At 40.1% G+C, this 27,339-nt stretch overlaps 1 protein-coding gene across 17 annotated transcripts in view; it reads left to right on the top strand.

Moving 5' to 3' along the window:
- The window catches only part of BACH1 (BTB domain and CNC homolog 1), a 43,458-nt gene that overhangs the window by 9,047 nt on the left and 7,072 nt on the right, over window positions 1–27,339 (top strand). For 7 of the 17 annotated variants that reach the window (XM_089773665.1, XM_075910512.2, XM_075910521.2 and 4 more), the window contains 5 exons: window positions 4,837–5,118; window positions 11,434–12,831; window positions 19,424–19,630; window positions 20,077–20,109; window positions 22,533–26,912. In XM_089773665.1, the coding sequence (XP_089629791.1) occupies window positions 4,879–5,118; window positions 11,434–12,831; window positions 19,424–19,630; window positions 20,077–20,109; window positions 22,533–22,994 (2,340 nt within the window). In that variant the 5' untranslated portion in view covers window positions 4,837–4,878 and the 3' untranslated portion in view covers window positions 22,995–26,912. Of the gene's footprint in view, window positions 1–1,883; window positions 3,200–4,836; window positions 5,119–11,433; window positions 12,832–19,423; window positions 19,631–20,076; window positions 20,110–22,532; window positions 26,913–27,339 lie in introns of those variants that run through there. The other 10 variants (XR_016347960.1, XR_016347961.1, XM_089773646.1 and 7 more) reach the window with 8 other exon arrangements.

Raw genomic sequence — 27,339 nt, forward strand, 5'->3', positions numbered from 1 at the left:
ATCAGGACACCTGGGGCAGAGGGCTGGGGTGCTGCCGGGTTGGTCCAGTAGTGCCCAGAGCGGCGCTGCAGGACCAACCGGCAGCGCCCCAGCTGCTCTGCCTCAGGGTCCACAACAAAAGCCTGGTCTGCTGGGGGGGGCACACTAGCTGCACCTCCCTCCCCCCCAGCAGACCAGGGACACGGGGAGCAAAGCCGCAGCGGCGGGGTGCCTCGCCTCTGAGGCTTTGCTCTGGCGCAGGACCCGCTTTGCTCGCAGTGCCCCTGGTTTGCTGGAGATGGTCCCCAGCAGACCAGGGGCACCGCGAGCAAACCCGCAGCCGTGGCGGGGTACCGCGCTTCTGAGGCTTTGCTCTGGCAAAGCCTCAGAAGCGGGGGAACACGCCGCTGCTGCGGGTTTGCTCGCGGTGTCCCTGGTCTGCTGGAGGCGGTCTCCAGCAGACCAGGGGCACCGGGAGCAGCTTTTCTCGCCCCGGAGGTCTAGGTGGCTGACTGCTGCCTGTGAGCTCCGGGGCGAGAGAGCCCCGTTCATAAGTGCGGATCCGACATAAGTCGGATCCGTGTAAGTCAGGGACTGCCTGTATTGGAAGTTCCCAACTTACAAATGGGTTGTGTTCCAAAAGTGTGTTTCCAAGTTCCAAACAATTAACTTACAATGCATTTTCCAATAGAAGCAATGTTATAAATGGTGGTTAGGTTTCCAGGCTAGCCCACAAAAGCTTACTTATCCCATAATGTAGCTGAAATACTGTATATTTATAATGAAAAATAGTAGCGAACACTACTTTTGTAAGACTAGCAATTAAACAAAACAGAAAAGCAATAAAATTGACTAAGAAATAGTTTTTTATTTAACCTCGAATGCTGGTGCTAGTGGAAAGGCAGTTTTAATTAGAGGACAATGAGGCGGTTAGGTGAAGATTCGGAAGGGGACTTCTGAGCATCCTCTGGCCAGCCCCACCTGGGGCGTGTCTACACAGCAGGGCAACAGTCAAAATAAGCTATACAACTGCTGCTACATCAGCTGTGTAGCTTAAGTTGAAATAGCTTATTTCGTTTTTTGGCACTGTCTACACAATTCTTCCTCTGACTTCCCTTGTGCCTTGTAAAATGAGGGTTACAGTAGTTGAGCTGGAAGACTTCTTACTCCAACATTATTTCAACACTGTTGACATAACTGCTTGTAATGTATATGCGGATTGTGTTACTTCAGAATAACTAATGTTATTCTGAAATAACTGCTGTGTACATGTACTCCCTGTGGGCTGCACTCAATCTCCATTCACCAGCAGGCTATGAGCAGTGCAAGCACGGGTTGAAGGACTCTGTAGGAACAGGGGGCAGCCTGTGCAGGCGATGGGAGAGAAGTGGCCCTTGAAAGGGAAACAGCTGCTGATTTTTCCCATGCCCATCTCTCTGTTCCTTCAAAGTCCTCTGTCCCACACTTGCAATGCTTGCTACCACCTGCGTATCTTGGCTGCTCCCTTGAGGCTTCATGTGAGCTGGGGGGTTTTTTATGTGCAGATGTTCAAAAATTGGATATTTGTTATTCAGGGAGTGCTTATATAATTTATTTTTCTTAGATGGGTGGAATGGCTGCAATAATCTGTATCTGCAAAAATGCAGGTTTGCTGGTATAAGCTGATCTACATTAGGAGTTATATTGGCATAGCACTTCCAATGTAAACTTGGCCTATGGCTCCAGTGATGTATTTTTTGACCACAAGAATTACATGCACCTGTAACTTTTGCTGTCATCACTAACTTGTTCTCATCTCAAAATGTAACTTTATTTAAAGTGTTGGAATGCAGTATAATAAAACATTAAACTGATGAATAACTCATTTTAATAAGAATAACCCCAGAAATACAATTCTCTTACAGATTTCTTAGGCTTTTAAGACATCTCCCAGCGTGCATCGGCTGCTACCCTGCGCTCCTAATGAGTATCAGCTCCCACCTGCTGCCCCTGCAGCAACGTGGAGCAGCAGCCAGCTCCCCAGGAGCCAGACTGGAAGCAGCAAAATATGCTGGGGACGTGACATAAAGTGTGTCCATAGAATCATATTTCCCAAAAGAGTGTACAACTTCAAAGTTATGTAAAACTCTAGCCTAGGGCCCTTCCTACTGTTATATCACTGAAGGCTGTTTTATAATTGGGACATGATGGAAGCTTCATCATATTATTCTAGTAGTGAGTTCTCGCACTGTACTTTTCCCCCTAAATTTATTTGGGGGAAAGGTTCTGTTTACCTCAGAGACATTTTATGCTGACTTAGCCATGAGTGTCTCAAAGGAATTACCAAGGGAATTATCTTTTCTTTTAATAGGTACATTTGGCCACTTAATCTGGTATGTCTTAATTTGCTGTGTTTAATTTTACAGTAATATGCTAATATTTGGGGAGACTTGTTTACAAGTTCTCAGCTGACTAATGTCTAGTGTTTCTTACTGAAGAATTGGTTTTAAAATGAGATGATAGCTTTTTATCCTTTGAAGAGGCAATGTGATGTAGACTTTAAAAATTCACTTTTGAAATAATGAAATGAACTGTCAGATCTGACCATTCTATTTGGTTGCTGTTTATCCTTTGGTCATTTATGGATTGTTGAGGGGATATGTCTAAGGATGTCACTCAGTAGAAAGACTTAAAAGCTCTATCTATATCTCAAGAAACAGATACACCACAGACCTCAAAATTAAAAAAAGCCTTGCTTTCTTTTTCCTAAAGCAGACTAACCCTAGCAATTAATATATTTTCTAATACCTTTTGAAAGTCTATTGTGGAATTGGTTATGCTCCATAGATTATCCCTTTGTCAGGAAGGAATTGTATTCAATTCTTAAATATCCTGTATTAAAACAGGGTATAACCCAAACATCTCTTCTGAAAACTATCCTCTTTGGGCCTAGCATATGGCAGAGTATGTGATAGGGATGTTAAAATTAGATTAATCTGCTAATTGAATGGTTGCTACATTTCAAAGCAGAAGTGCTCTTATCAAGAGCTGGGTTGGTTTTTTTCAGGTGTGGTGAAACTTCAAACGTGCATAGTGGGAGATGAGTGCCATTTTTATCATACATAGCCTTTGTACATTGCACTTAGGCAAATTGGAGGAAGAGAGAATGATCACACAGCGTGGGGAAATGAGACTGCAATGATAAAGAAGTGTGGAAGAAAAAACATGAAAACAAAGTGAGGTAGGAAGAGTGGGGGAAAATGAAATGGGAAGGAAAGGACAGAAGATCACAGATGAACTGGAGAGGGGAAAGGAAAGTTAGTTACCTGGATTCTTTTTGGTAAACAGTAACAGGATCCATCTTTTCTAGATACGTGAATAGTCATGACAGTGCATGCTCCCCATTTCAATTTTGAAACACTTGTTTCAATCTCTAAGTGTCTTACAAATCTTGCCAATGCAATTAGATTACAAGTAAATGATACCAATTCCAAGAATATAAAAATAAACAATACCTCTTACAGTTGCCATTGTTGCTGGGTATATTCCAAACCACCATACAGACAAATATTAAGCAACGTGTATTATTCCATAGCAACATATAAAGTTAAGGATGAGTTTGGGGTGCTAACTTAAAAAGAATACTTGGCATTTTGAACAATTTACAGATGTTAAGAAGTGGGGTTTTTCTAACTCTGAAATTTTCTGTGGTTCCATGTATATGCATGGGGATGGCTCCAAGCACACTACTGCGCGCAGAGTGTCAGCTTTTAAGCCTGTGTACCAGCTCCCATCTGCTTCAAAGCTAGCTCCCCACAAGTGCCAGCTCCCCACAAGTGCCTGCTCCCCCCTCTTCCCTGGGTGCTGCTACTTCTGATACAGCATCTAACTGCGAAGGTTAATGGGTGAGCCCAGGTTCACTGGTTAACCATTTAAACATGTATACTAACATATCCCATATGTTTGTGCATTTGTGTATTACTATTTTCCATGGCCATGTGAAAAAATTAGTCAAGTAACTTGACTTGTATATAATCATAATTTATGTATAATTTTTTTTAGTTAATCTTTCAGGGGATCATTTCGGGGCATCAAATAGTAACTCAGTTTCCATGGCTGTGCAACTTGTTTTCCAGGTGCCTCTTTTGAGACTGTAAACAAGGATGCTTGTTTCTAATGTCTTTTATAATGCAGGCATCTGCTCCCTGAGAATGCAAGTATGTTCCATGTAGCAAACCAATGAACTAGTTATAAAATACTCCATTTCTTAGTTCCATCATTTGAGGTATTGAGTAATTGTTGCCACATTTATGTATCATATTGAAAGTTCTCTTTGAATTTGTTTTGTCATTCTATAAAGGCTTAGAATATATACCTCATTAAATAAACAAAAGCAGTTTATGTAGTATCTTTATGAACTTTGATCTAGAGTCTCCTTAGAGTGTTCTTTCAGTTTCTATAGTTCTGCAGTCAAGAAGAGGTCTTTAAATACTGGTACTTCATGTCAGAGTTTTGTGATAAATTTGTCACTTTTATTCAAGGCGCATCTCTAAAACCAAAAAACAAATGTGTGTTTTCTTTAAAAAAAAAAATGCTTTTTTCAAATGTGTGTGTTCTCAATTCATTTGCAGCAAAATCATACAATTAAAGATGAATTTGCTAAAGAATATACTTTGAAACTTGTATAAAATTGAGGGGCTAAATTGTCTTATTTGCATTTAATTTAGCTTAACATCTAGATACCGAAACAGTGACTTTTTTTTTTTGAAAGGGTGCATTATGTATAACTTGTCTCTCTTGCTATGCCTCATAAAAATTCAGTGACAAGAATACTATCAGATAATTGCATATTGTGTACATTTTTACATTTCTTTTCAGGTTTGAATAATAGGCATATGCTTTCCATTCTGCGGATACACAATGCCTCTAAGTGAGAAGAACAGTGTGGTTTTTGCATACGAGTCTTCAGTACACAGTACCAATGTTCTACTTAGTCTCAATGATCAGAGAAAGCAAGATCTTCTTTGTGATGTTACTATTCTAGTGGAAGATCAACGATTTCGGGCTCATCGGTGTGTGCTTGCAGCTTGCAGCAGCTATTTTCTTTCAAGAATTGTGGGACAGTTAGACACTGATCTCCTCATCACTTTACCTGAAGAGGTGAGTGGCACTGCATGGCATACTTCCATACTTTGACATACTAGACCATTACATTAAATTATGCTATTACAATAGGTTGGTGTTAACTTCAAGCATCTGATAATCTTAAATCAAGTGGTTTACAAACTGGGAAACTAGTTGTTGAACAAAGAACTGACAGTTCTGAATCGGCAATCAGGATGATGATGTGGGGGACACTTAAATGAGAATGTACTAGGGATGTAAAATTCTGGTTGGTTAAACATATTGTTTAACCAGTTAAATGTGGGTAAATGGGAAGGCTGGAATGCCTTCCTTCACTCAGAAGGAGATGTTGCTTCAGCCTGGCTGCAGCAGCTCCTACATAGGCAGGGGTTGCTCTGGCTGTGACACTCTGGCCTGTACGGCATCCAGGCCTGCTGCAAACAGGGGCTGCACTGAAGCAGCTCCAGTCTCTGGCATGCCCCCTACTGGGCTGGAGCAGTGCCCTGCCCATGGTGGGTGGGGAACAGCTCCAGCCCCACAGGTAACAAGTTAAACTTTCATATCCCTAGAATGTACATGAGCTATTTCACATCAAATTATCTCTTTAAAAAGCTGTAAACTAAATTAATATTGCTTGCTTGTAAGGTGTACCTTCTGTTTGAAAAACATTTTGTGCCCAACAGATGTTAAGTTCTTATGTTCCCCAAGCTGGTGAGGGTTTCAAATGCTGCTGAAGGTATTGTAAATCACTGTGCTTCATGTGTGAGAAGGAAATACTTTTGAGTCTGTTAGCACTATCTTTTGATCAATGTAAAGAATGGTCTTCAGTCTCTTAACTGTTTTGAGGGGACTGATGAACAGGGTACATATAAACTAACTTCTCTAGAAGTTATGACTTTAACAAGTTGAAAGTGTAGCGTTGCTTCATCAGTCGAAATATTGAACATTGTTATCCACTCTTATTCAAAATAACCTATTGTAAATATAATTAACATACGTAATTTTGCAAGCAAATGAGAACTTGCAGCTTATCACTCCTCACTCAGCTTTCCTCCTACACATCCACATTTTTCTCTGATTTTTGGCTGCTTCTCTTTCTATTGATCTTTTTTCAACATAAACTATATAGAAAACATTTAAAGGTATCCTGTCCAATTTAAAAATGCCAGAAGTTCTGAATGCCTTGGGTGAGGGGGGAGGGGAGAAATGACAGGATACTCTAATGATAGAAATGTAGCCGTGTTAGTCTGGGGTAGTTGAAGCAAAATGCAGGACAATGTAGCACTTCAAAGACTAACAAGATGGTTTATTAGATGATGAGCTTTTGTGGGCCAGACCCACTTCCTCAGATCAAATAGTGGAAGAAAGTAGTCACAACCATATACTTTCTTCCACTATTTGATCTGAGGAAGTGGGTCCGGCCCACGAAAGCTCATCATCTAATAAACCATCTTGTTAGTCTTTAAAGTGCTACATTGTCCTGCATTTTGCTTCAGGATACTCTAAGGAGCTTTCAGTACGAATTTAGCAGCCTGTTTACCCTCCAAGACAGAAAGTAGTGTAGATACCTGGAATGGTTAGAACATGCAAAGGATTTTCAGTTTACACTTTAATTATAAATTGGAAATTCTGTGTATGTTCTGAATATTCCTTCATGTATTTCAACAGCTAAGTACTAATTAACAAACAAAACCATAAGCCTGTTTGTGTCCTTAATTGTTACCATGTTGGATTTAATGCAACACTGATTAGTCAATAACTTCATTATTGTCCCATCTTGTGTGTGGGTGTGGTTTTTTTGTTTTGTTTTTGTATTTTTATGGTGTGTTGTTCAGATTCAAGCACCAGCCTCTGACTTGCCCACTCTTTGGCACCTTCATCTACTTAAAGTGCAGCATTAGATACCAATTTACATCCTGATGCAGTGTCTTGTCTCAGATGAATTTATTGTTTCAATCTGTTAGTCTAGGCTCATAATATAGCATTAAAACAAATACTGTACTTTTTAAAATAAACTAAACCAATAACAAGCTTCCTCATCCACTCAATCCATCCTGTCTAATAATTCCTTCCCCCCCCCTTTCTTTTCCCTCCACCATTACCCCCATAACTCACTCAAACCATCCTCATCTTGCTGTCCATCAACAAAGCATGAGAAAATAGGCTGAGGCTCTAGGGATCTGAAAGTTAATGAGGTGAAAAAGGAGGGAAGAGACTTCCACTTTGAGAAAAGCGTGTTACTTGTATTCCTGGTCCAGTTAAAAAGCAGCTGGGGTTTAACTGTGGTTCCATAGTGAATGTTTCCTGTTCTTACCAAAATATTTATAAAACACATATATGGTCCCAATTTATGAAGTAGATATATTTGTGCATTCTGGGCATTGACACGTGCAGGAAAACTAAAACTTCTATTGCACTTGGGTTTCGCTTTACATCGTCTGTCAAGAATGTTTATGGGAGCTAAGAATGCAATAAACAGGTTCTCCTAATCTCATGGATTAGAAGACTTTAAGGGCCTGATTCTGTACCTCTGCAGGCCTTATTAGTATGAGAAATGACTGAGATGAGCATGCATGGGTGACTTCCTGAGAGTACTTACTTGATTTGGTTAGTCAGGTTTGAAGAGAAGCCAACAATCCATGTGTGGTTAAAAGATCAAGCATATATTAAAGCAATAGAACAAAATAGCGGGCAATGTCACTTGCTGTTTCTTGGCAAGTTATGAAATTACATGGCTTCCATGGCCTCTTGACCTGAACGGGGTCAGAAACACACATTGATGTTGGTATGCATGACCATATCAGGTGCTGATCACAAATATTGTGGGTGATTTATTAAAAAAATTCAGTAGCTTCTTAGAATTGTGGTTTTATCTGCCTTGAGGTTTATCTACTCGTGAAAGTGACCCATAGGAAGAGTAATTATTAGTGTACAGAATGCATTTCAAGATAAATTAGCTATTTGAAAAGGACGCATACTGGCAGAATCCCCAGACTTCCAGGAAAATCAAATATAGTTAGAACCAGGGAAAGTTTACTCTATCCTTTTGTTGGTTGGTTCAATAAAATAGTGATTGCTTCTTAAGTGGCATGCTGAATGTCAAATGGCAGAAGCTGGTCTCCAAATGAAGTATCACCAATGTACAAATGCAAAATCTAACACTTGATAAAAGTTTATTGCACAAGATAAAGGTGCTCTAGGCAGATTTAAACTCTGCAGTCATCTTTTACAGATTGTATAAATTCATGTTTTATTGTTTACCTAATTAAAAATGCAAATTATGTTTGTAAAATTTAACAGCTTCTTGTACAGAATTTCTGACTTCAATTTGGTTTGAAGTGTGAGTTTGTTTTACATAATCTGGATTCAAATGTGCATCTCCTAAATTATGTGGGGGAGGGACCAGTTATTCAATGTTAGTCCTAACAAGTTGAGTAGTCCCATCCAGAATGTCTTACCTTAATCAGCATTTGTGATATTTTCTTTAACAATGAAATTTTTGATAATATGGTAGGTGCAAAATTGAATTAGATTTCTATTCCCTCAGTCATTCTCCAACTACCATATTCTGGTCTTGCCAGCCTCAAAGCTGGGACTTATTGGGACTTCAATTCATAGTGAAACTCCTTAACAACCTGCTCCAGATTCTCTCTTTTCCACGGTCTGAAACACCATCTGGAGATATAGTCCAAAAGCAAATGATTGTAGTTTAGGGAAAATGAACAATCTGACGAGTATTGGCATCACAAAGTCACTCCATCTTATACTGATTAAGACTGAAAATCAAGATTTATCTGGCAAAGCAGTTTAGGTAAACTTAATTATTGCTTGTGATGTACCTTGTTTGTAAGTAGTGCCCAGAATGCTCCATCTAGCGCCTTTCAGAAGCCAAAATATTTACACTGTTTTTAAAACAAGATTATAGATTAGCCACCACTGATTTAAGAATTGCAACAACTAAAGTCTGCTAAATCAGGAAAAAGGTACACAAGAGGTAATATGTCTCTAACATGTTAAGAATGAACTATTTCATTAAGAATTTTTTAATTCATAACTACTCTAACTACTGAATGTGGGGAAAAAAATAAAAGATTCAGCAAGTGTTTTGCTCCTTTAGCAACCACCACAAGCCTAAGTCCTAAATTTTCTATTCTATTGAGTCTTGATTCATGGAGAATAGTAATAGAAATGCAGCTGTGTTAGTCTGGTCTAGCGGAAACAAAAGATAGGACTATGTAGCACTTTAAAGACTAACAAGCTGGTTTATTAGGTGATGAGCTAATGAAAAGCTCATCACCTAATAAAACATTTTTAGTCCCATCTTTTGATTCATGGAGTGTGTGTTCAGTTAACAAGTGATTAGTCATTTTGGTGGTTTGACAACTTGCCAACCCTTTTTAATTAACCTGTTTTATTCTGCTTCCATTTAAAGCTAAAAAATACTTGGCCAGAAGTATGAAGGAGTGAGAGAGTTCTCACAATAGTTGTTCAACCAACAAACCTATTATATATATCATATGATAAAATTAACTGTTAAAGGAAACAGTTCACTCTGTTCTTTATTACTTTTAAATGTTTGTTTTTTTAAAGAATTGAACTTTCAGCCTTCTATCAAATTAAAAGTGAAAGATCCTTATGAAGGGAACAATCATTCCAAAACATTGTAGTATTCACCATTTCAGTTTGTATATGCAGTGTGTCTTGTTAACGCACAACAGATCATCTAACAGGTCACTAATGAGACTTAATTACATGTCACTACTGTATATATGTTTAGGATTTGAAGATGGGAAGGTTGACATCCTCTTTCCCCTTGTGGTTTGTGTGAAGCGAAGTTTGTATGCTGATCATAATCAGTGCCATTGGAGTAGATGAGAGCACATGGTCTATTCACAAATGCATACTGATGTCTTTGGATCATGCTACAAAATAAAAATTTCATAAGATGTTTCAGATTTTTCTAAAATCCATGTGTTAGAACATTCTGCGGCATATTGCTAAACTGTTTTAAAATAGAGATCTTAAACAACATTTTAAAGTACACATGAACTTGACTGTATTCACTGTCCGGTTCTGCCATGTTTAAGTTTTAGAGTAGTACTTCACGTTGCAAGTAGATCCTTTGATTTCAGTGATTCTGTTCGTGGCATAAGTTACTAGTAAACATCAAGGGTTGGTAGAAAGTGGCAGAATCTGTCCCTAAACCTTTTTTGGGAGTAACTGTATGAGATTAGCATTAGAACTGAAGAGAAAAAGACTTATTGGAGTCGTTTGGGGATTAGTGGTGTTTTGTAATGCAGAGCAAGGGACTGTAATTCAGGAGATTTCTGTTTCTAACTCTCCCACTGCTTCTGTGCAGGCTTGGGCAGTTGTCATCTCCCTGCTTAATTTTCTGCAAAATGTGTTTTCTTGCTCTGAGATCCTGTAATGAAAGTCTATGCTGGTGCTAGGAATTAATGTGGGTCGGTGGGTATTGTTTTGGTCTGAGATGATTCAGTTCCTTAGTAGAAAAAAGGCTTGTTAGTAGTAGGTGGGGAGCTTTCAAAAATGGACTTGCTTCCAGTGAGACATTAAAATAGAGTAATTTGTCTCATGCTGTCTGTTCAGACAGAAATCAAAGGCCCTTTAATGGGGAGGGAGGGTGTATACTGGACTAAAGAGGTAAATAACCAGTTTGACCAAATTCCTGGTTTTACTGATACTGGAATCAGTAACACAGTAGACTCTGAATGAATATAGTGGCAGCATGTAAAAAGGAGTATGCAAGGAGAACTGTGATCTTGTAGCTAAATTATCCTGGAGTACCTTGAGTTTGGAAGGAAACCTAAAAATCTAATCTTGCTTTTGCAGGATTATTGTTGGAATTTATCATTGTCTTTATCACTGAAGTAGAAAGCTGTTATAAATGGGTCATGATAAAAATTTTTTATCAAAAGTTGGGTTTTTGAGGGAGCTTGCCTAGATATAACTTCTCCATAAAAAATAATTAACCATATTCTCTCCTCTTCTCATTTCTATTCACCAATTTCCCCCCCCCCCCAAAAAAAACCTGAATCTGTTTAATTGATTCATATTTGATATGACCAAGCAAGGAATGTTCCAATGATTGGAGCCCCCATTTGTTGTCTTAAGCCCAGACACTAAAACTTTGCCAGCAAACTCTTATAGGACCAGGATAAGTAGCTTCTATGTTACTGATCAGGGAAGATTTGAGTCAGTTTCATGTTGACTTATCCTATAAGAGCGATAAGATTGTAGTTTTTGTCAAGTCTCGGCCTAACTAGAAATGGGCCATACTAACATGTTTGTTCTTTCTTTTCTTTTCTTTTTTTTTTTAACAAAACAAAACAGGTGACACTTAAAGGATTTGCTCCTTTGCTTCAGTTTGCATATACTGCCAAACTTATTCTGAATAAAGACAATGTGTCTGAAGTTTGCAAGTGTGCAAAATTTTTGGGAGTACATAATATTGAGGAATCTTGCTTTCAGTTCCTTAAATTCAAGTTTTTGGACAATAAAGTGGCCCAGCAGGAATTCCCTAGAAAGAAATGTTGTACCTCACGCTGTCAGAAAGCAAAAGTTAACATTGCTCTTATGGACGATGGTGATCTAGAAATAGATGACGAAGTGGAGGAATTGTTGGAAACTGAATACGCTGTATCTCCTCACTCAGAGCTCAGCAAAGGTGAAGAAAATGCAGTAGTATCTCCTCATCTTCATGATAATACCAATCAAACATGTAATCCTGAATATTTAGAAAAAGAGAATGTTTCTGGCTTGTTTTCCCTTTGCCCAAAGTATAGGAAGTTCCAGAAAGCTTTTGGGAGTGACAAAGTCCATACTGCAGAGATGTGTGCCAGTATTAAAGAAGACCAGGTAATATCAGCTACATCCATTCATCAGAGCGAACCATTTAATGATGCCATACAGAAAGCTCAGGCGTGCACAGTGGTGCAGCTGGTCGCACAGTGTGAAGATACTCAGGTAGAAATGGAAGAGGGGGAGGAAGAGAGAGAGAAAGAAGAGATACTGAAGAGAGATTCTGTGTGTCAGAGTATTTCTTGTCCAGTGGAGAAAAAAGATGCTGCTTCTCTTCCCCAAAACTCATCTGTTGCACCTCATGAACTTTTTTCGGCACCTTTACTACATGCATATGAGCAATACAGCAACTTGAATTACAATGGTATGCAAAACACAGTTGTAGCTGAAAAAACTGTGATAGGTACTGTAGATAAGAATGATAAATCACTTAGTGAAAATCAAGATGATTCACTTTTGAAGTTGAATATATGTGCTAGTGAAGATGTAAGTATTATATCCACTAGTGACCGAAGCAGTGTGGAGAGAGAGGTTGCAGAACACCTAGCAAAAGGGTTCTGGAGTGACATTTACAATACAGAGACTGCTTGTCAAATGCACTTGTCACCTGCAACAACAAAAGAGTGCTCAGAACCGATATATTCAGGAAAAAAGTCAGAGTGTCCATGGTTGGGTATCAGTCTCAATGAGAGCCCTGAACCTTGTTTTCAAAGAACTTTTACAACTCTGAACTCTGTGAGCTGCCCATTTATAAGTAACTTTGGTAGTGAAGTATGCTCAAACAGCACAGAGATAAGCAGTGGAGATTGTATCCAGGAACCACAGCAAGAACAATGTCCATATACTTGTGTGATAAGTTTGGGAGAAGAATCTGAAACTGACACTGAAGGAGACAGTGAGTCCTGTTCAGCAAGAGAACAGGAATGTGAGGTGAGGACAGACTGGCTAAATTTTTATATCCATAAATCTTTATGCTGTGTTCTAAAGTCTCATTCTTCACCCTCTTAGTTCCAGGCAATTTTCTTGCGTGTTTTCAACACTCGGGGAGCCGAGGGTGGGGAGGGAGTATCATTTTATTTCTCTATCTAGAATGGTCAGAATACACATAATTATTTTAAATAGGTTATTAAAGGAGGTTTATTAAAATTTATGTCTATCATAATATGAAGTGTTTGGAAATAATTGCTGTATTAGAGCTACTTGTATAATTTGCTAAGGAGAAAACTTCTATCAAATATTCATATTAGTTAAAATTGGAATTTTTGCATAAATGTGATTGTTTTGACTATTTTTGATAGGGAAAAAGTTGAAATGACTTTGCGGTTGTTTGATACTAAATTGTTTTGGCTTACAGTATAGTTTAAAATGTATACAACTTAAATATCAAAATGATTAAATATTTGAAAAATGCTTCATAATAAAACCTTTGTGGAATTTTCATTCCACTGGAAACTTGGAGATCTTGGTATAGCTTTTTAAAATTTTTAGTTCAGGGCAAATATTTTTGGAGGATGTGGTAGGGATGTAAGCAAGTAAGCCTAGGCTTATTAGGTAGTCAAGTTGACTACCTCCCCCGCCCACACACACACTTGCTGCTTCTGTATCCAGAGTCAGCAAGGGCAGGGAGAAGCAGGAGCCAGTTTAAATGCTGGTTTCCCCCCAGCACCATCTCTGCAAGGTTGCTGCCTCTACCAGATGTAGCAGTGCTGAGGTGAAGGGGAGAGAGGCAGGAGAGGCTGCTGCAAAACAGCATCTGCCTGTGGCTGGCCCAGGCTCAGTGAGAGTGGAGGCTGCTCTGCATCCTGTGCAGTAGCCCTTGTCCATGGGAGAATCCCAGTAGGGAGCTATTTGTGGCCAGCCCCGGCTGCTGCAAACAGGGACTGCTGCCATGGAGCAGCACCTGACTGCGTTAGCCCAGGCTGGCTGCAAACACAGGATGCTCTGGCAGTAGCCTCTGTCTGCAGGGGTCCCAGCTCCCTGCTGGGGCCCCCTTGTGGACAAGGGCTGCTGGACCCAGCATGAACCAGGACTAAGCAAGCCCAGCTCAGTCCTGACTCACGCCAGGTCCGGGAGCTACTCTTGCTGTGGCTCTGCATTTTAAATGTAGTAAGAGCCGGGCTGCCTGTGCACCTGGACCCAGTGTGAGCCAGGACTGAGCACCTTCTCTTATTGACTGATTGTGTAGTTGATACAAATTTTATCAACTACACGATTAGCCAATTACCCTCTTTTTAACATCCTTTACCCTCTTTTTAAGACTGGGAGGAATTGTTTCTGAGAATCTGGACTCTGTATAATTCCAGACTACTTTTATACTGTACTTATTTCCACAGTTTTGGTTATATAATGTCTATTTCTTCAACTGCAAATATTGCTTAGTATCATCTTTTTTGTGACAAAGCGAAGCACTCCTGTTTTCTCCCCATCCCTCTCAATGTCTTTTCTTCACGTTAGAATTTTTATCTTCAGCTGAATGACGTAAGTAATCCATTTCCACATATTAACTAGAAAAATGGAAATCCTGTATGGCTTTTAAAATTTATGGAAGTTACAAAATGAAGTCAAGTAAAACTCTTAATTACTCTAAAGAGGCATTTTACCTTTCAGGATTTAAAGCCCACCGAATAAACAGTGCACAGCTTGCACTACAAGTAAATGAGGAAACAATGCAAGCTATTTCCAAGGTTGAATTTGGCCCGTTCCTTAAATTCATGGAGTGGTAAATGAGATTATTGCCTGGAGCAGCAGCTCCTCTGCTATTTTAATGTTAGCAATGTTCCTGGCGGTAGCAATAGAAACACATTGAAAGATTCCTTCCCTTTAGGTAGAAGTAAGATGACACTTTTTTGACCTTTAATTTTTTATTAAGTCTGTGTATACTCTTAATAGCTTACTTTGAAATATAAAGATTGCTTTTGAAAAATAAATATGGCTTTCAACATACCACAAATGCTTGGTTCAGACCTTATAAGGTTGGTATATGTGCATATTTGTGGCAGCTGCTGTATCCAAAGTTCAAGCATGCATATTGGTGGGTTCTATTCTATATATAATAATGGAAAGTGTTAAGCAACCTAAATATAGGGGCTGCAACCAGTTACATTTAGAATAGAAAATAGTATCAATGTTTATAGTTGTAAAATTATGTATTTGTGTACAATATACATGCAAACACTTTAGGATAATGTTCAGACTATGCTGTGAATATCTCTAGAAGTTCTTATATGCTAACTCCGGGTTTCTAAAATTGGGTTGCCAAAATGTTTCATCCCAAAATGTAGCTCTGATTCCACAGCAATCTTGACATACCAAATTTGAGCGAGTGGCATTTCAACCCTTTGAGCCAGGTTACATCTCTACTCTCACAAATTTGGTCCAGTACGTGGGTGGGGCAAAACCTGAGCAGCACTACAGCCTTGGTGGTTGCAGTGTCAAGAGCCCAGCCAGCCCCACAGCACAGGAGCTGCCACTGTGGAGTCACGGCTGCACAGGATGGGATGTAGGACCTGACTGAAATCACACCAGAGCCTTTATTCCCAGACTACTTAGTGGGTTGTGAGAGGCCATAAAGATTTACAAATAGTTTCTGAGGCCAGACAGGCCAATACACTAACTAATGCCTGGCCTGTTGTGGTCCACTGCACAGGGTAGATTTTACTCTTAATAAAATATTCTTTTTTGAAAATCTGAAACTAAATGTGCAGAGTCTTTGGATTAAATCTAAGATACCTATCTGAAATTCATTTGTGTCTGCTTTTCCTGTTTAATATTGATGTTCCAGTTCTATTTTCTTCCAATGAAGTGTTTGTTTTTGTTTTGTTTTGTTTTGTTGGGTGGGTGGGTGGCCTGGTCTAAACTGGGAGCTTAGGTTGAACTTAGCCACATTACGTCGAACTTGAGTCCACACCACTAACCCCTTAAAGTCAAAGGAATGGGAAGTTAAAATCTATTTCAGCACTCCAGCTTTTCACAAGGAATAATGCAAAATTTGACTTTGCATGGTAGGCTGTAAAGTAGTGAAGACACTGTGCTGTGGAAGTCGACGTTCTTGAATTCTGGAAAGTGCCCTGCTGTGACTGCACTTTTAACTCTGCTACTCTTCAGGTGAACAGGAAAAGCCCTGGGAAAATTTTAACTTCATTTCCTGTGTGGCTAGCAGACCTCAGAGTAGGCAGCACATCTTAGCAACACACCTGACCATGAGTTCCTAGGGTCGCAAACAAGCACCAGCATGGAGCATTCAGGACGTCCTATACCTCATTGCTGTATGGAGTGGGGGAATCTATTCTTGTATAGCTACAAACCAGCAAAATAAATGCAGCTATATTGCCAAGATCACAAAGGACATGCTATGGACACTCAGCAGTGCCATGTGAAAATAAAGGAGCTGAGGCAGTTATACCAGAAGACACAGGAGGCAAACGGATGGCATAAATCATCACTGCAAACATACTGCTTCTGTGAGCAACTGCATGGGATCCTAGAAGGGGACTCGACCAGCTTCAATAGCCAGTCCATAGATTCCTCCCAAGACACTAGTTGGGCAGCAGCATGGAGGACTGTGTGGAGGAGGAGGAGAATGGTTAACAAGTAAGCAGGACAACTGATGTCACAGACAACCAAGACAGTCTTACAACTTTAGAGACCATCTCCTCCTCCAAGGGCATCTCTCAGCCAGGCACCGATCCTGGGGAGTTCACATTTTTTTTAATCATGCTGCAAATGGGTTAAGGCAATTGGGTGTGAACTGTGGCAGCCACTATGTCTACATAGCAGAGGCTCCCTGGAATAGCTTGTTAACGTGTCTGGAAATGGAGCAGGAACCCTCCCTGCACATCTCCATAAAGTTGTCTTAGAGGAACCTTTCAGTCCTTCTCCCAAGGTTTCTGGAGATGCCTGCCTTATTCCATCCTCCACAGTAGGACACCTTTTCATGCTAAGCCACAGTAGGTGGTCTCGCATTGCAACATAAAGTCCAGGTTTCTGGCCACATTCAGTCAGCATCTGTTCCTTGTCACTCTGATTTGGAGAAACTTGATATTTAGCATGGCAGCCTGGGTGAGGCAGGTTAGCTATTAGCTGATGCCTCTGCAGTAAACCTCTGTTGGCTCATCCCCAATGAAGCAGGCTTGAACCCTTGCCCTGCCTTGCAGCCATGTCTGGATCATCTCCCCGTGGGCTCAAGCCTCAGCCTATTCCTTACCATGCTTGTCACCAACCCAAGTCCAGCTGCTCCCCTAAGAACTCTGTGGTGTTCCTGCTGCATAGAGGCCGCTTAAAAGCATAACTGTGGCATTTGTATATACATAAATGTATCCCTATTGTCTTTAGGGCCTTCCTTTTATGCTAACAGATTAGGTTTTACACTCGACAGTATCTCATGAAAAGTCTGCTTTTCACTTTTCGTTACAGCAGGTGCAGCAGTGAGTATGCTGCATGTTCCCCTAGCTCTGCCAGCTGTCCGGCTAGCACAAATCCACAAGCAAAATCAGATTAGGGGTGACATGATCAAACAACAAATGTAGTCCAACCACTTGGACAGAACATGCTTAAGTGAGTGGAGGAATCTGCTGCTGCTGCTGGAGATGTGATCAGAGCATGAGGACAGGAGAGCATGCAAGGAGCTGGAAGTGAAGAACCAGTAAAGAGTCTTGATGATGATGATGATGATGATGGAAGATGTGATGAACCACATGGTTGCCTCTCTAGGACAGCTATATGTACAGGCACCTCCTCCAACCCTTGTGGACCCACATTCCCTTCTTACCAAGTTCCATAGCAAAGAGGGGAGGGAGTCAAGGACAGCCTCACATTCAACCTCCAGGGAGGTGTCCGGAAGCAAAAGACTGTCCTCATACCTGTCATCACCCCTCACCCAAAGCTCCTGCCCTGAACTCTTTTCCTGTCCCTCCTGGGTACCCTAAATAAAAACACATGATTTCTCAACAACATCTCTTTATTGCTTGTGTTGAAGGGAGAGGGGAAGTTTACAAGCAAGCACATTGAATGCAAGAACACCTTGTTAAGAGCAACATGCAAGACTCTCAAATCTGGTCATTCTTAACACTGCCTTTCAAAGTCTCTCTGATTTGCAGTGCCCAGTCTGACTGCTTATAATTACTGGCTAAGCACCCTGCCTCAGAATCCTGCAATATAACTTTCCCCTTATTTTCAGAAATATTGTGGAGCATGCAGCAGGCTGCCACAACAGTGGGCTAACCTAATCAGTAGACTGCAGAACCTTCTCTTTAAATGCGCAAAACCACAGTCTGCCATCATTTGGTTCTTGCTTAGCCTGTAGTTGAACTGTTCCTTATTGTAGTTCAGACTGCCTGTTTACAGCGTTGAGTGAGTCTCATGGGAGCAAGGGGTAGGCTGAGTCTCCAAGGATCACTATTGGCACTTCAATGCCACTGATTTTCTGGTCTGTGAAGAAATTTACAGCTTGCAACTTTTTGAAGAGGCAGGAGTTCATAAAGATCTGCCCATCATGCACCTTTCCCAACCATCCTACGTTGATGTCGTTGAAACAGTCCTTGTGATCCACCAGAGCCTGCAGCACCATCAAGTAGTACCCTTTGCAGTTAATGTACTCTTTGGCAAGGTGTGTTCAGGTGCCAGTTAAGGAACTCCATTGAGGAAAAGCCCTCCACTATGTCCTGTGCATTTCCTAGAATCACTACCCTCCATAGCAGAAGGGTATTGATTATTTTGGCTACTTATATAACAGCTGCCACTGTAGACTGCCCCACTATGAATTGATTCCCAACTGACTGGTGTTGCAAGCTTCCATGGGGCAATTATCATATATTTCTCCACTGTCAGAGCGGGGCTGATCCTTGTGGTATAGTGTTTCAGGATGGGGAAAAGCAATTCACAGTTTCATGAAAGTGGCCTTACGCATGTGAAAGCTTTGCAGCCACTGTAGATTGTCCCATAGCCACCTCACTATGCAGTCCTACCAGTCTGTGTATGTCTCATGGCACCAGACAGTGTTTCACTGTGTCTAGAGAACTGAATGCCAGTGGCATTTGCCAGTTGCTCATTTCAAGTATTTCACACGACAGTATGTTCATGGTCTCCCAAGATTCTTCCTCATTTTGGCAGACCCTGCATATGCTGTTGATACAATTGTAACACAAGGCACACCATGGTTAATATGATTCTTGTTCAGCATCAATGCATTATGGCATCTGCACAGATCACCAGGGGAGAGGGTGTAAAAAGACTGTTTGCTTTCAAGTGCAGAAAGTGCAGGAACTGTGGGATAGCTACCCATTGTGCATCACTCTCAAAGTCAACAACAGCTACTCTACTGGGGACATGCTACTTTGAACTGTGTTGAATTCTTGCACACAGCGGGGACATGCACTTTCAACTTTACAAAATCGGATGCTAAAAATCAACCTCTCCCAGTGTAGACAAGGCCATAAATGTTTTATTAATTTTAATTTAAATAAACCCATTTAATTTTGCTTTTATCAGTTTCCTCCTTTGTTCAAAACTATATTTTATATTTTAGGTAAAACTGCAATTTAATGCACAAAGGATCATTTCACTTTCTAGAAATGACTTTCAATCATTTCTGAAAATGCAGAAATTGACTCCTGAACAGCTGGATTGTATCCATGATATCCGAAGACGAAGTAAAAACAGAATTGCTGCACAGCGCTGTCGTAAGAGAAAACTCGACTGCATACAGAATCTTGAGTCTGAAATAGAAAAACTGGTATGTATAGAAAATTCCGTAACCAGCTCAGATTCCTCACTCAAATTAGTTTGTTTCTTTGGGTCAGCCAACTTGGCCGCTTGTGTGTGGATTTAGCTGCTTTGTTACGCACTCAACTTTGAAAGATTTGTTTGCATACAGCACTTTCCTTTAGTAATTAAATGTTATACTGATGTTTTATAAAATACAGGTCAAAGCAGGATGTATTGTCTTAAAAGTATACAATCTAAATAGTACCCATATAACTGGGTAGTACTAAAACCAAAAGTGATGGTGTTTAGTATAAATCTTATTAGTACCATAATTTTGTAATCCATTTTTTTCTGTAATCTATTTTAATGCTTCTTTGGGAGAGGTAAAAACTGTTTATAAGCTTCCTTGAGAGAGCATGTTTATTTAAATGATTTAAAAATAAAAAGGTTTTTTTTTTTTCTTTTGTCCCATAGCTCCAGAGACAAGTGCATGTGTGTTGCCATGTAGTAAGTTACTTCCCGAAACAGTGACTGACAATCTGTGTAGTGAAGTTGCTGTGAATTTTTGTATGGAATAATTCATAAATTGTGACACTCCTTACTGTTAAGTTTTTTTTCTGGATGTCTGTTCTCACACCATAAGGCTCAGCTAACAGCATATGTCCAAGCTCCACTGTGTTAACTGACATCCCAATGAGTAGCACATAGCTTGGACCTACTGTGTTCGCTAAGCTTTATGATGTATGAGCTAACACTTAGCTTTGGCTGGAAAGATGCTTCCTGAGTCTGTTGTTTTAGTCCATTGAGGGATTGAGAAAGATAAGATGGCTCTTAAAGCAGTGATCCGCTTCTCATCCATAGTAGTAAGCTTGCAGAGACAAGTCAGTGTTTCCTCTAAATCTATTATAGTAGTCTGATGGCCCCTGAATGGGAAGTAATAAGTAAAAGGTCACTATTGGATCTGCATGGCTCTGTTCCTTTCCCAGGACAAATAAACATTCTACTTTTGTCACCTTGGGGGGGGAAAAACTCTGTGTAGGGTGATAGTCTTTTTTCCATCCCTTTCTCTTTGGTTTTGACTTCGAATTGTAAAAGTAGTAAATATTTTTCAGTTTCACTTGTCATACCTTGAAAAGGATCTACTAAAAGGAAAAGGTCATTGTAATGTTAATTGTCTTATAAATATTATTCTCTAGTATAGAAATATTTACAAGCAGGCAATAATTTGCCTGAAATACCCCCACCTTTTTAGCAAATTGACTGTACATAGATGACCTGTTTTCAAATTAAGTATAAGGGAAATAGGACCCAGAATGTGGACTTTGAAATGTTAGGAGGAGGAATTCTGGTAGCAGCCAAATCTGGAAAGACATTCTGAGGTGGTCATTGTAACCTAAATATCTGTTGTTAGAGCCAAATTTTAGAAAGATAGTGAACTTGACCTATGCATTCTGTCTGTTAGAATACTTTGGGAAAGGCAGCCACGCACAAAACATTTGAGATGTCTCAAAACAAGCATTGAATATTTGTATGTAAGCATAGGATACCTAAAGCTCTTGTGGCAAGAAAATCAGTGTGTACAACTTACCTACACTTCCTTATATTTCAGTTTTCTTTCTTTCAAGTATCATCAATATGGGTGCTCCACTTCAGGTGCAGTGCATCCTACCTGCTCTGGATCAGAGATTTCTGGTACAACTGCTTGGTTAGAGTAGGGCTGTGCAGGTGAACCACCCTCAGTTCCTTCTCAACCACCTCTTCCTAAGACCGAGTGTTAGCATTCCATTGTTGATAAGCTTACTGCCTTTTCTTCTAACTTAGCCTTTATTAGCATTTAGTTAGTAGTCACTTATTTTATTTTGATGTTTTACTTCATTCCTCCTACCTTTTAAGGGGATCTTCCTTTTCCTCTATTGCGGAGTTATGTCATGATCATCAAGATTCAAACATTGCCTCTCATGCCAGGAAATTAACTCAGTCAGAGAAAGACATTTCCAATGGATTTGCAGCCTCAGGAATGGGGAAAACACCCCCATTGCTGGACCAGAGAGCTCTGGTGCCTGGGAGTGTGAGTTGGTTGGGAATCCAGCACTAGGGAGCCCTGCCATGGGGAAGGGTGAGCTCTCTCCGTGGGGAGCCCCAGCCGGGTGAAGCAGCCATGGGGCTGCCAGTGAGCCCCATCCCTGAGGAGCTCCGGCCAGCTGGAAGCAGCAGGACTGGAGTCCACTGACAGTGAGGCCAAAGCAGAGCCAGGCAGAGGGAGAGACTGTGTCCTGGGAGGTTGGTGGCAGGGGACCTCCCCTGATCCAGCAAATTCACTCATTTGGGATGGGTCAGGTCCTGAAAGTGCTGGACTGGGGAGGTCCAGTCTGTATGCTTTTATACAAAATAAACTAAAATTAGTGTTGCATCACAAATGGTGTCTGAAGAATTGCTAAGGTGATGGCATGCATCATATGTAGTTCAGTCTCCACATGACCACTCTTCAGAACTCTGTAGAGTAATTTGATTATAAGTAGATTGTCCAAAATAGTTTCAATGAAATATGACCCCAGGATTTCATTGCTTTGGATTTATCTAAAAGATTAAATTCTATATCCTGGAAAATACATTTTTCAGAAACTGTGTTTTGTTTTGTTTTTGTTTGAGAATGGATGACTTTCATACATTGGCCTGGCATAATTTTGAAACTTCATTACTTTGTTCAGGGGAAAATAGTTTTATTTAAACTGAAAAGGTGGATTTTTGCACTGTTCAAATGTAAATCAGCTATTTGTGAAAAAACTGCACTTGAGTCTGTTGCTTTTTATCATAACTTTAGCATGTTTTCTTTTCCAAGATAAACCAAATATACATCTATTTGAGTATTCTTTTCAGCTTTGGAGCAGAATACAGTTATACTTTACAGTCAATCATGTGTTTCTTTGCAGCAAAATGAAAAGGAGAGCTTGTTAAAGGAGCGAGATCACATTTTGTCAACGTTAGGAGAGACCAAGCAGAATCTGACTGGACTTTGCCAGCAAGTATGTAAGGAAGCAGCATTGAGTCCTGAGCAAATACAAATACTTGCAAAGTATTCTACCTTGGATTGTCCACTTTCACTTTTAATTTCTGAGAGAGAACGAACAGCTCCTGATAGTAAGCCTGTGATCCCATTGTGCATAGAATTACCAAGTGAGCTTTCAGGTGCTGTATCAGCCACTGACCAGAGTTCTTCCTATGCATGTGTAAGAGGCACTTCTGATACAGCTTATAATCAAGTGCAAGAACTGTGTCCTGTTACAATGAAAACATCGGAGGACACTTTACTTGTGGAACAATGTGGACAGAGTGGTAGTGGTATCACAGATTTCTGTCAGCAGATGACTGACAAATGCACTACAGATGAATAAATCTGTTCTGAGATTGTCAACCTCAACCTTATGAGATTTAAAGTAAAGGTTTCAGCATTATTATAAAATGCCTTACGTGAAGGGAAAGGCAAAACTTGATATTTTACAAGTGCATTAACTATTATCTGTCCATCTATGTTACCCAGCAGACTTCAGGATTTGTTTTATGTAATTTTGGGACATAACTTTTTACATGTCACTAAAGTCTGGACTATATTAGTGGCGTAACTCAAATCAACATAGCTTAAATCTATTTTCCACCTATGGGCTCTGAGTTGCAAACTCAGATGATGGGAGGAATCCACTTGCATAACTTATAATACAGGAAGCAGCTAAGCCACAAAGTCTTTTGGTCTTTTGCAATGGCCCGCAGTAGTCTGTCTAGTGTTGATGGACTTCTCCTATTGGGGAGTAGGTAAGCCCTTTTACAGGAGACCAGCAGTCCACACTAGCTAGTGTATTTCTCCAATCTGGTATTGATGCAGGGTCCACATAGCGCTAGGTTGACGGGAGAAACTCTTGTCAACTCCCCTTACTCATCTCATTGCAGTGGAGTACAGGAGTTGACAGGAGAATGGTCGGCGGTGGATTTATTGGGTTTTCAAGAGCCACTGTATCGCCCTCTCCCCCCACAGTGAATCAAACGCTGCAGTGTCAATATTGGCTGTAGTGGAGACCACCCCTAAGAACTATGTCCATCTCTCAAAGTTTGTACAAGAGCTCAGCCCGTTAGTGCAAACAACTGGAATTACTTCTAGTTGGATTAGGGTACCAGCATCATAATGATTAGTGGAGTACTAGAACTACTTCCCTGATTTTTGTGGCATCTTGACCCCAGATGCTCTCTCAAAAAAATCTATTGTTGCACAGTAATTTGCTAGCAGATGAGCTTGTTCTTCCATGTAAAATGTCACATGAGGGTCAAAAAACAAAGTATTTTGAAAGACTGCTTATGAATGTTATAATCACTAGGACCAGTGAAGATGTGTTTGAAAATAATTTTTAATCAGGATATCTTTATGGGTAAACCATAATTTTCAGTGGCTTGTACTCTAATTCTAAACTTGAACGAAGTGTAATAAAATGAGCCAGTTGGGTTTTATTCATTACGTATTCTGTAAAGAATAAACCAAACCTTTAAAATAAGAATGAGGGAAAATAATCCCTGCTGTAAGGTGGGGAGATTTTGTCTTGTGTTGGAGGCAGATGGTGTACAAATGATCCCTCATTGCTTAGCTGTTCTTCTGATACCAGACATTTTTAAATACTAACCCTCACAATAGGAAAAAAATGCACTTTGTTGGTTTACATAACAAAATAGAAGAATCGTACAAGCCAATTGAATTCTTCATTTTCTACCTCAATGTACATTAACTTTTTAAACTTTGTGTATGTATGGAAGATCATATTTTGCTCCAGTTGTAACTGTAAATATTGGCTTTGCAGATTTATCTTCTTTTATGATGAGTGAAATTTTTTGCCTCCAGGATACTGAAACATAACTCTTTCTGATAAGGTTGTTGGTTTAAGCTCTCCATATGTAGATAATTTAGCATTAATAGAACTATACTATAAGTGTATTGTGAACCATTGGCCAAATATAAAAAGATGACAAATTTCAACAGTACTTCTAATAACTAGATGTTCTACAAGTAGATACACTACCTCATATCCAAGTGATTTCAAGCTCATTCGGATCTACATTTATATTTTTGACTTTTCAGAATGAAGATTTTTTTTATTAATGTTACCTAGCATTGTGATATATGCAAGCTTAAAAAAACTGAACTTTACGAGCAAAGTATTATTCCAATACAACTTGATATGGGTTCTTCTAGGTTAGGCCTGTACAACTCAGAAAGCGGCGAGGACCATATTACTTCAAAGAAAACAGTAGCGGGCCGCAAGTATGGTTGCCAAATGCTCTCCCAAAAAATATCGAACACGCGAACTAAAAATTTTTGTCGAGCAAAAAAAAAACCACCCACGCATGTCCGGCATACAAAAAAAAACCACGCACTGCCCGGCTTCAGCATGCAACCGCAGGAGGCGCCACCAAGCTTCCATCCAGGTCCCAGCCAGAAATACAGAAAATACCGGACATTGCACATGTCTGATATATTCTGAATTTTACCACCAGGCAGCGCAAATACCGGACTGTCGGTACAAAACTGGACACCTGGCAACTCTAGCCGCAAGGGTAAGTTGGGGGGGCCGTGATACTTTATTAAGAATTTTTCAATTTAATCAGGCCTGCACAACATTCGGTTCCCAATGCCCTTACCTCTCCTCACCTGGCATCACCCTGTCCCCCCTCCCACTGACACCTCCACTCCTGCCTTTTCCTCATTGTCTCCACTTGGCCTCCTGGCATTTGTCTCTCCTGCACCCTGTCCCTTGTTGACCTGCCCCTCCTCCCCTCAGCACAAGCCCCTTTCCCTCCTTTACCTGGCTTCTGCCTTCCAGTTTGCAGGGCTGCCTGAGCCTTTTTGAATCCAGCGGTCGCTGGACATGACATCACGACGCCACGTCACTCCAGCATCCTGGTGTCTGCAGGTGTCCCACCCTTTGGCTCACGCCCGGCCTCCTCATGCTGGAGCTGCACGCAGGCAGCCCGGCGGCGAGAATCACCGCACTTCCACCTCCCCGGCAGCGCTCTGCACCTCTGCCTGGCTGGCGGATCTGATGGGGCCGCACCACCTGTAGTCGTCATGGGCCGCATAGGGAGCTCCTGTGGGCCACATGTTGTGCAGGCCTGTACTAGTTGTAGGAATCTTTTCCTTTCAGATTGAGAGGAAACCTTTTTTAAATTACTAGAATTTATATATTGTGACTTCAATGTATTTACTCACATCTCTCTTCTCCAGCAACCACACAGTTCTCATATTCCAATGCCCCATAAGTAGTCAATTTTACCATTTTTTCTACTTTAACTACTTAGGGCCTTTTACCTAACATTATAAAATAGATGATATTCTAAAAGGCATACTACAGTGAATGAGACTAAATCCTGGGCTTATAATGTCATCATCAAATTTGTATCAATAGGAATTATCCGTTTTTAAATCCCTTTATTTGAGCTGTGTGGATGTGGGGCATTCATATAGAGGGGCTGACTGGAGTGTTGTGCATATGCAGTGGCCCAAAATACCAACTATTGGAACTGGGGGTCAGCAGTGACTACTGTGGCTAGAAAAGCAGTCACAGAGCCTGTTTGCAGGTTGGCATCTGAATGCTATCCCACAGTCCCCCTGAGATTCTCAGTGCAAAAATTCTCAGGTCTCATTTTTATGAAGTATGCTGAAATTCATCCTATGTGCTTAAACTTAAGCATTTTCTAATGCCTGGTTGGAAAGAGTTTGAGGTAGTTTATTGCCTAACCTGTTGCATCTAAGTACATTGTTGATTATTTATTTATACCTACAGACTGCATGTGGGCTCCTATAGGCTACATTTTCAGCTTGTTAAAATTAAGACTGAATGGCAATTTTATGATACAGGATTCTCAGGTAATTTTTTTTTTTTTCAGTTAAGAGATACTCAGTTTTGAACTTATAAAGCTACTTTAAGGCATGTTTTAAAATACTTCTAAAATCTGTTGGGCAAGATATCAAAGCCATATCAGAAAAATGGGATTGGGATGTGTGAAATAATTACAACTAATTTTGTATCTTTCATAATCCAATATTTTCTAAAAGTATAATAAAAACCACTGTCCTTTATAAAAGACTTTTCTTTTTTATGTACATCTCTTGCAGTATGAAACTAATATTTACTGATGCATTATTCATTTATGTAGTTAGTACTATTAAAATTGATCTCTGGAAACAGTAGCAAAAGTATACATTACACAAACTCCTGAATAAAATTCACAGTAGCAAATATTACTGAATTGGAATAAAGTTCCCAAAAGTTTGATATTCATTGTGTCCTGTGTTTTGAGGCTTTCCTGTGGATTTTTTTTTAAATAACTTATGAACTTTGCTATTTATTGGGAGGGGAGGAAAATACAAGATATTGAAGATATTAAATATCCTATCAATGGGAATTATCTATTTTTAAAGCCCTTTATTTGGGTTATGTGCAGGTGTGGCATTCATAGAGAGCAAACTTTAAAAAAAGAGCGAAGGAATTCATTGTTTGTTCATTGTATAAGGAAAAATGTTTTTTTTCTTTAAGGGCCATTTGAGTTACTAATAGTCTTTAATTCTTTAGTTCACTGGCCTAATTTTTTGTTCTGTGCTGGTAGAAAACCCCTAGTGAATCAGGTTTGATCAAGTCAGTGTTCTCTCTTTAGAAAAAGAGAGAAAAAGTTTTTCCTGCTGGGCGACAGAATGACATCACA

The sequence above is a fragment of the Pelodiscus sinensis genome, chromosome 1 (assembly GCF_052426305.1).
Source record: "Pelodiscus sinensis isolate ZL-2025 chromosome 1, ASM5242630v1, whole genome shotgun sequence".
Lineage (NCBI taxonomy): Eukaryota > Metazoa > Chordata > Testudines > Trionychidae > Pelodiscus > Pelodiscus sinensis.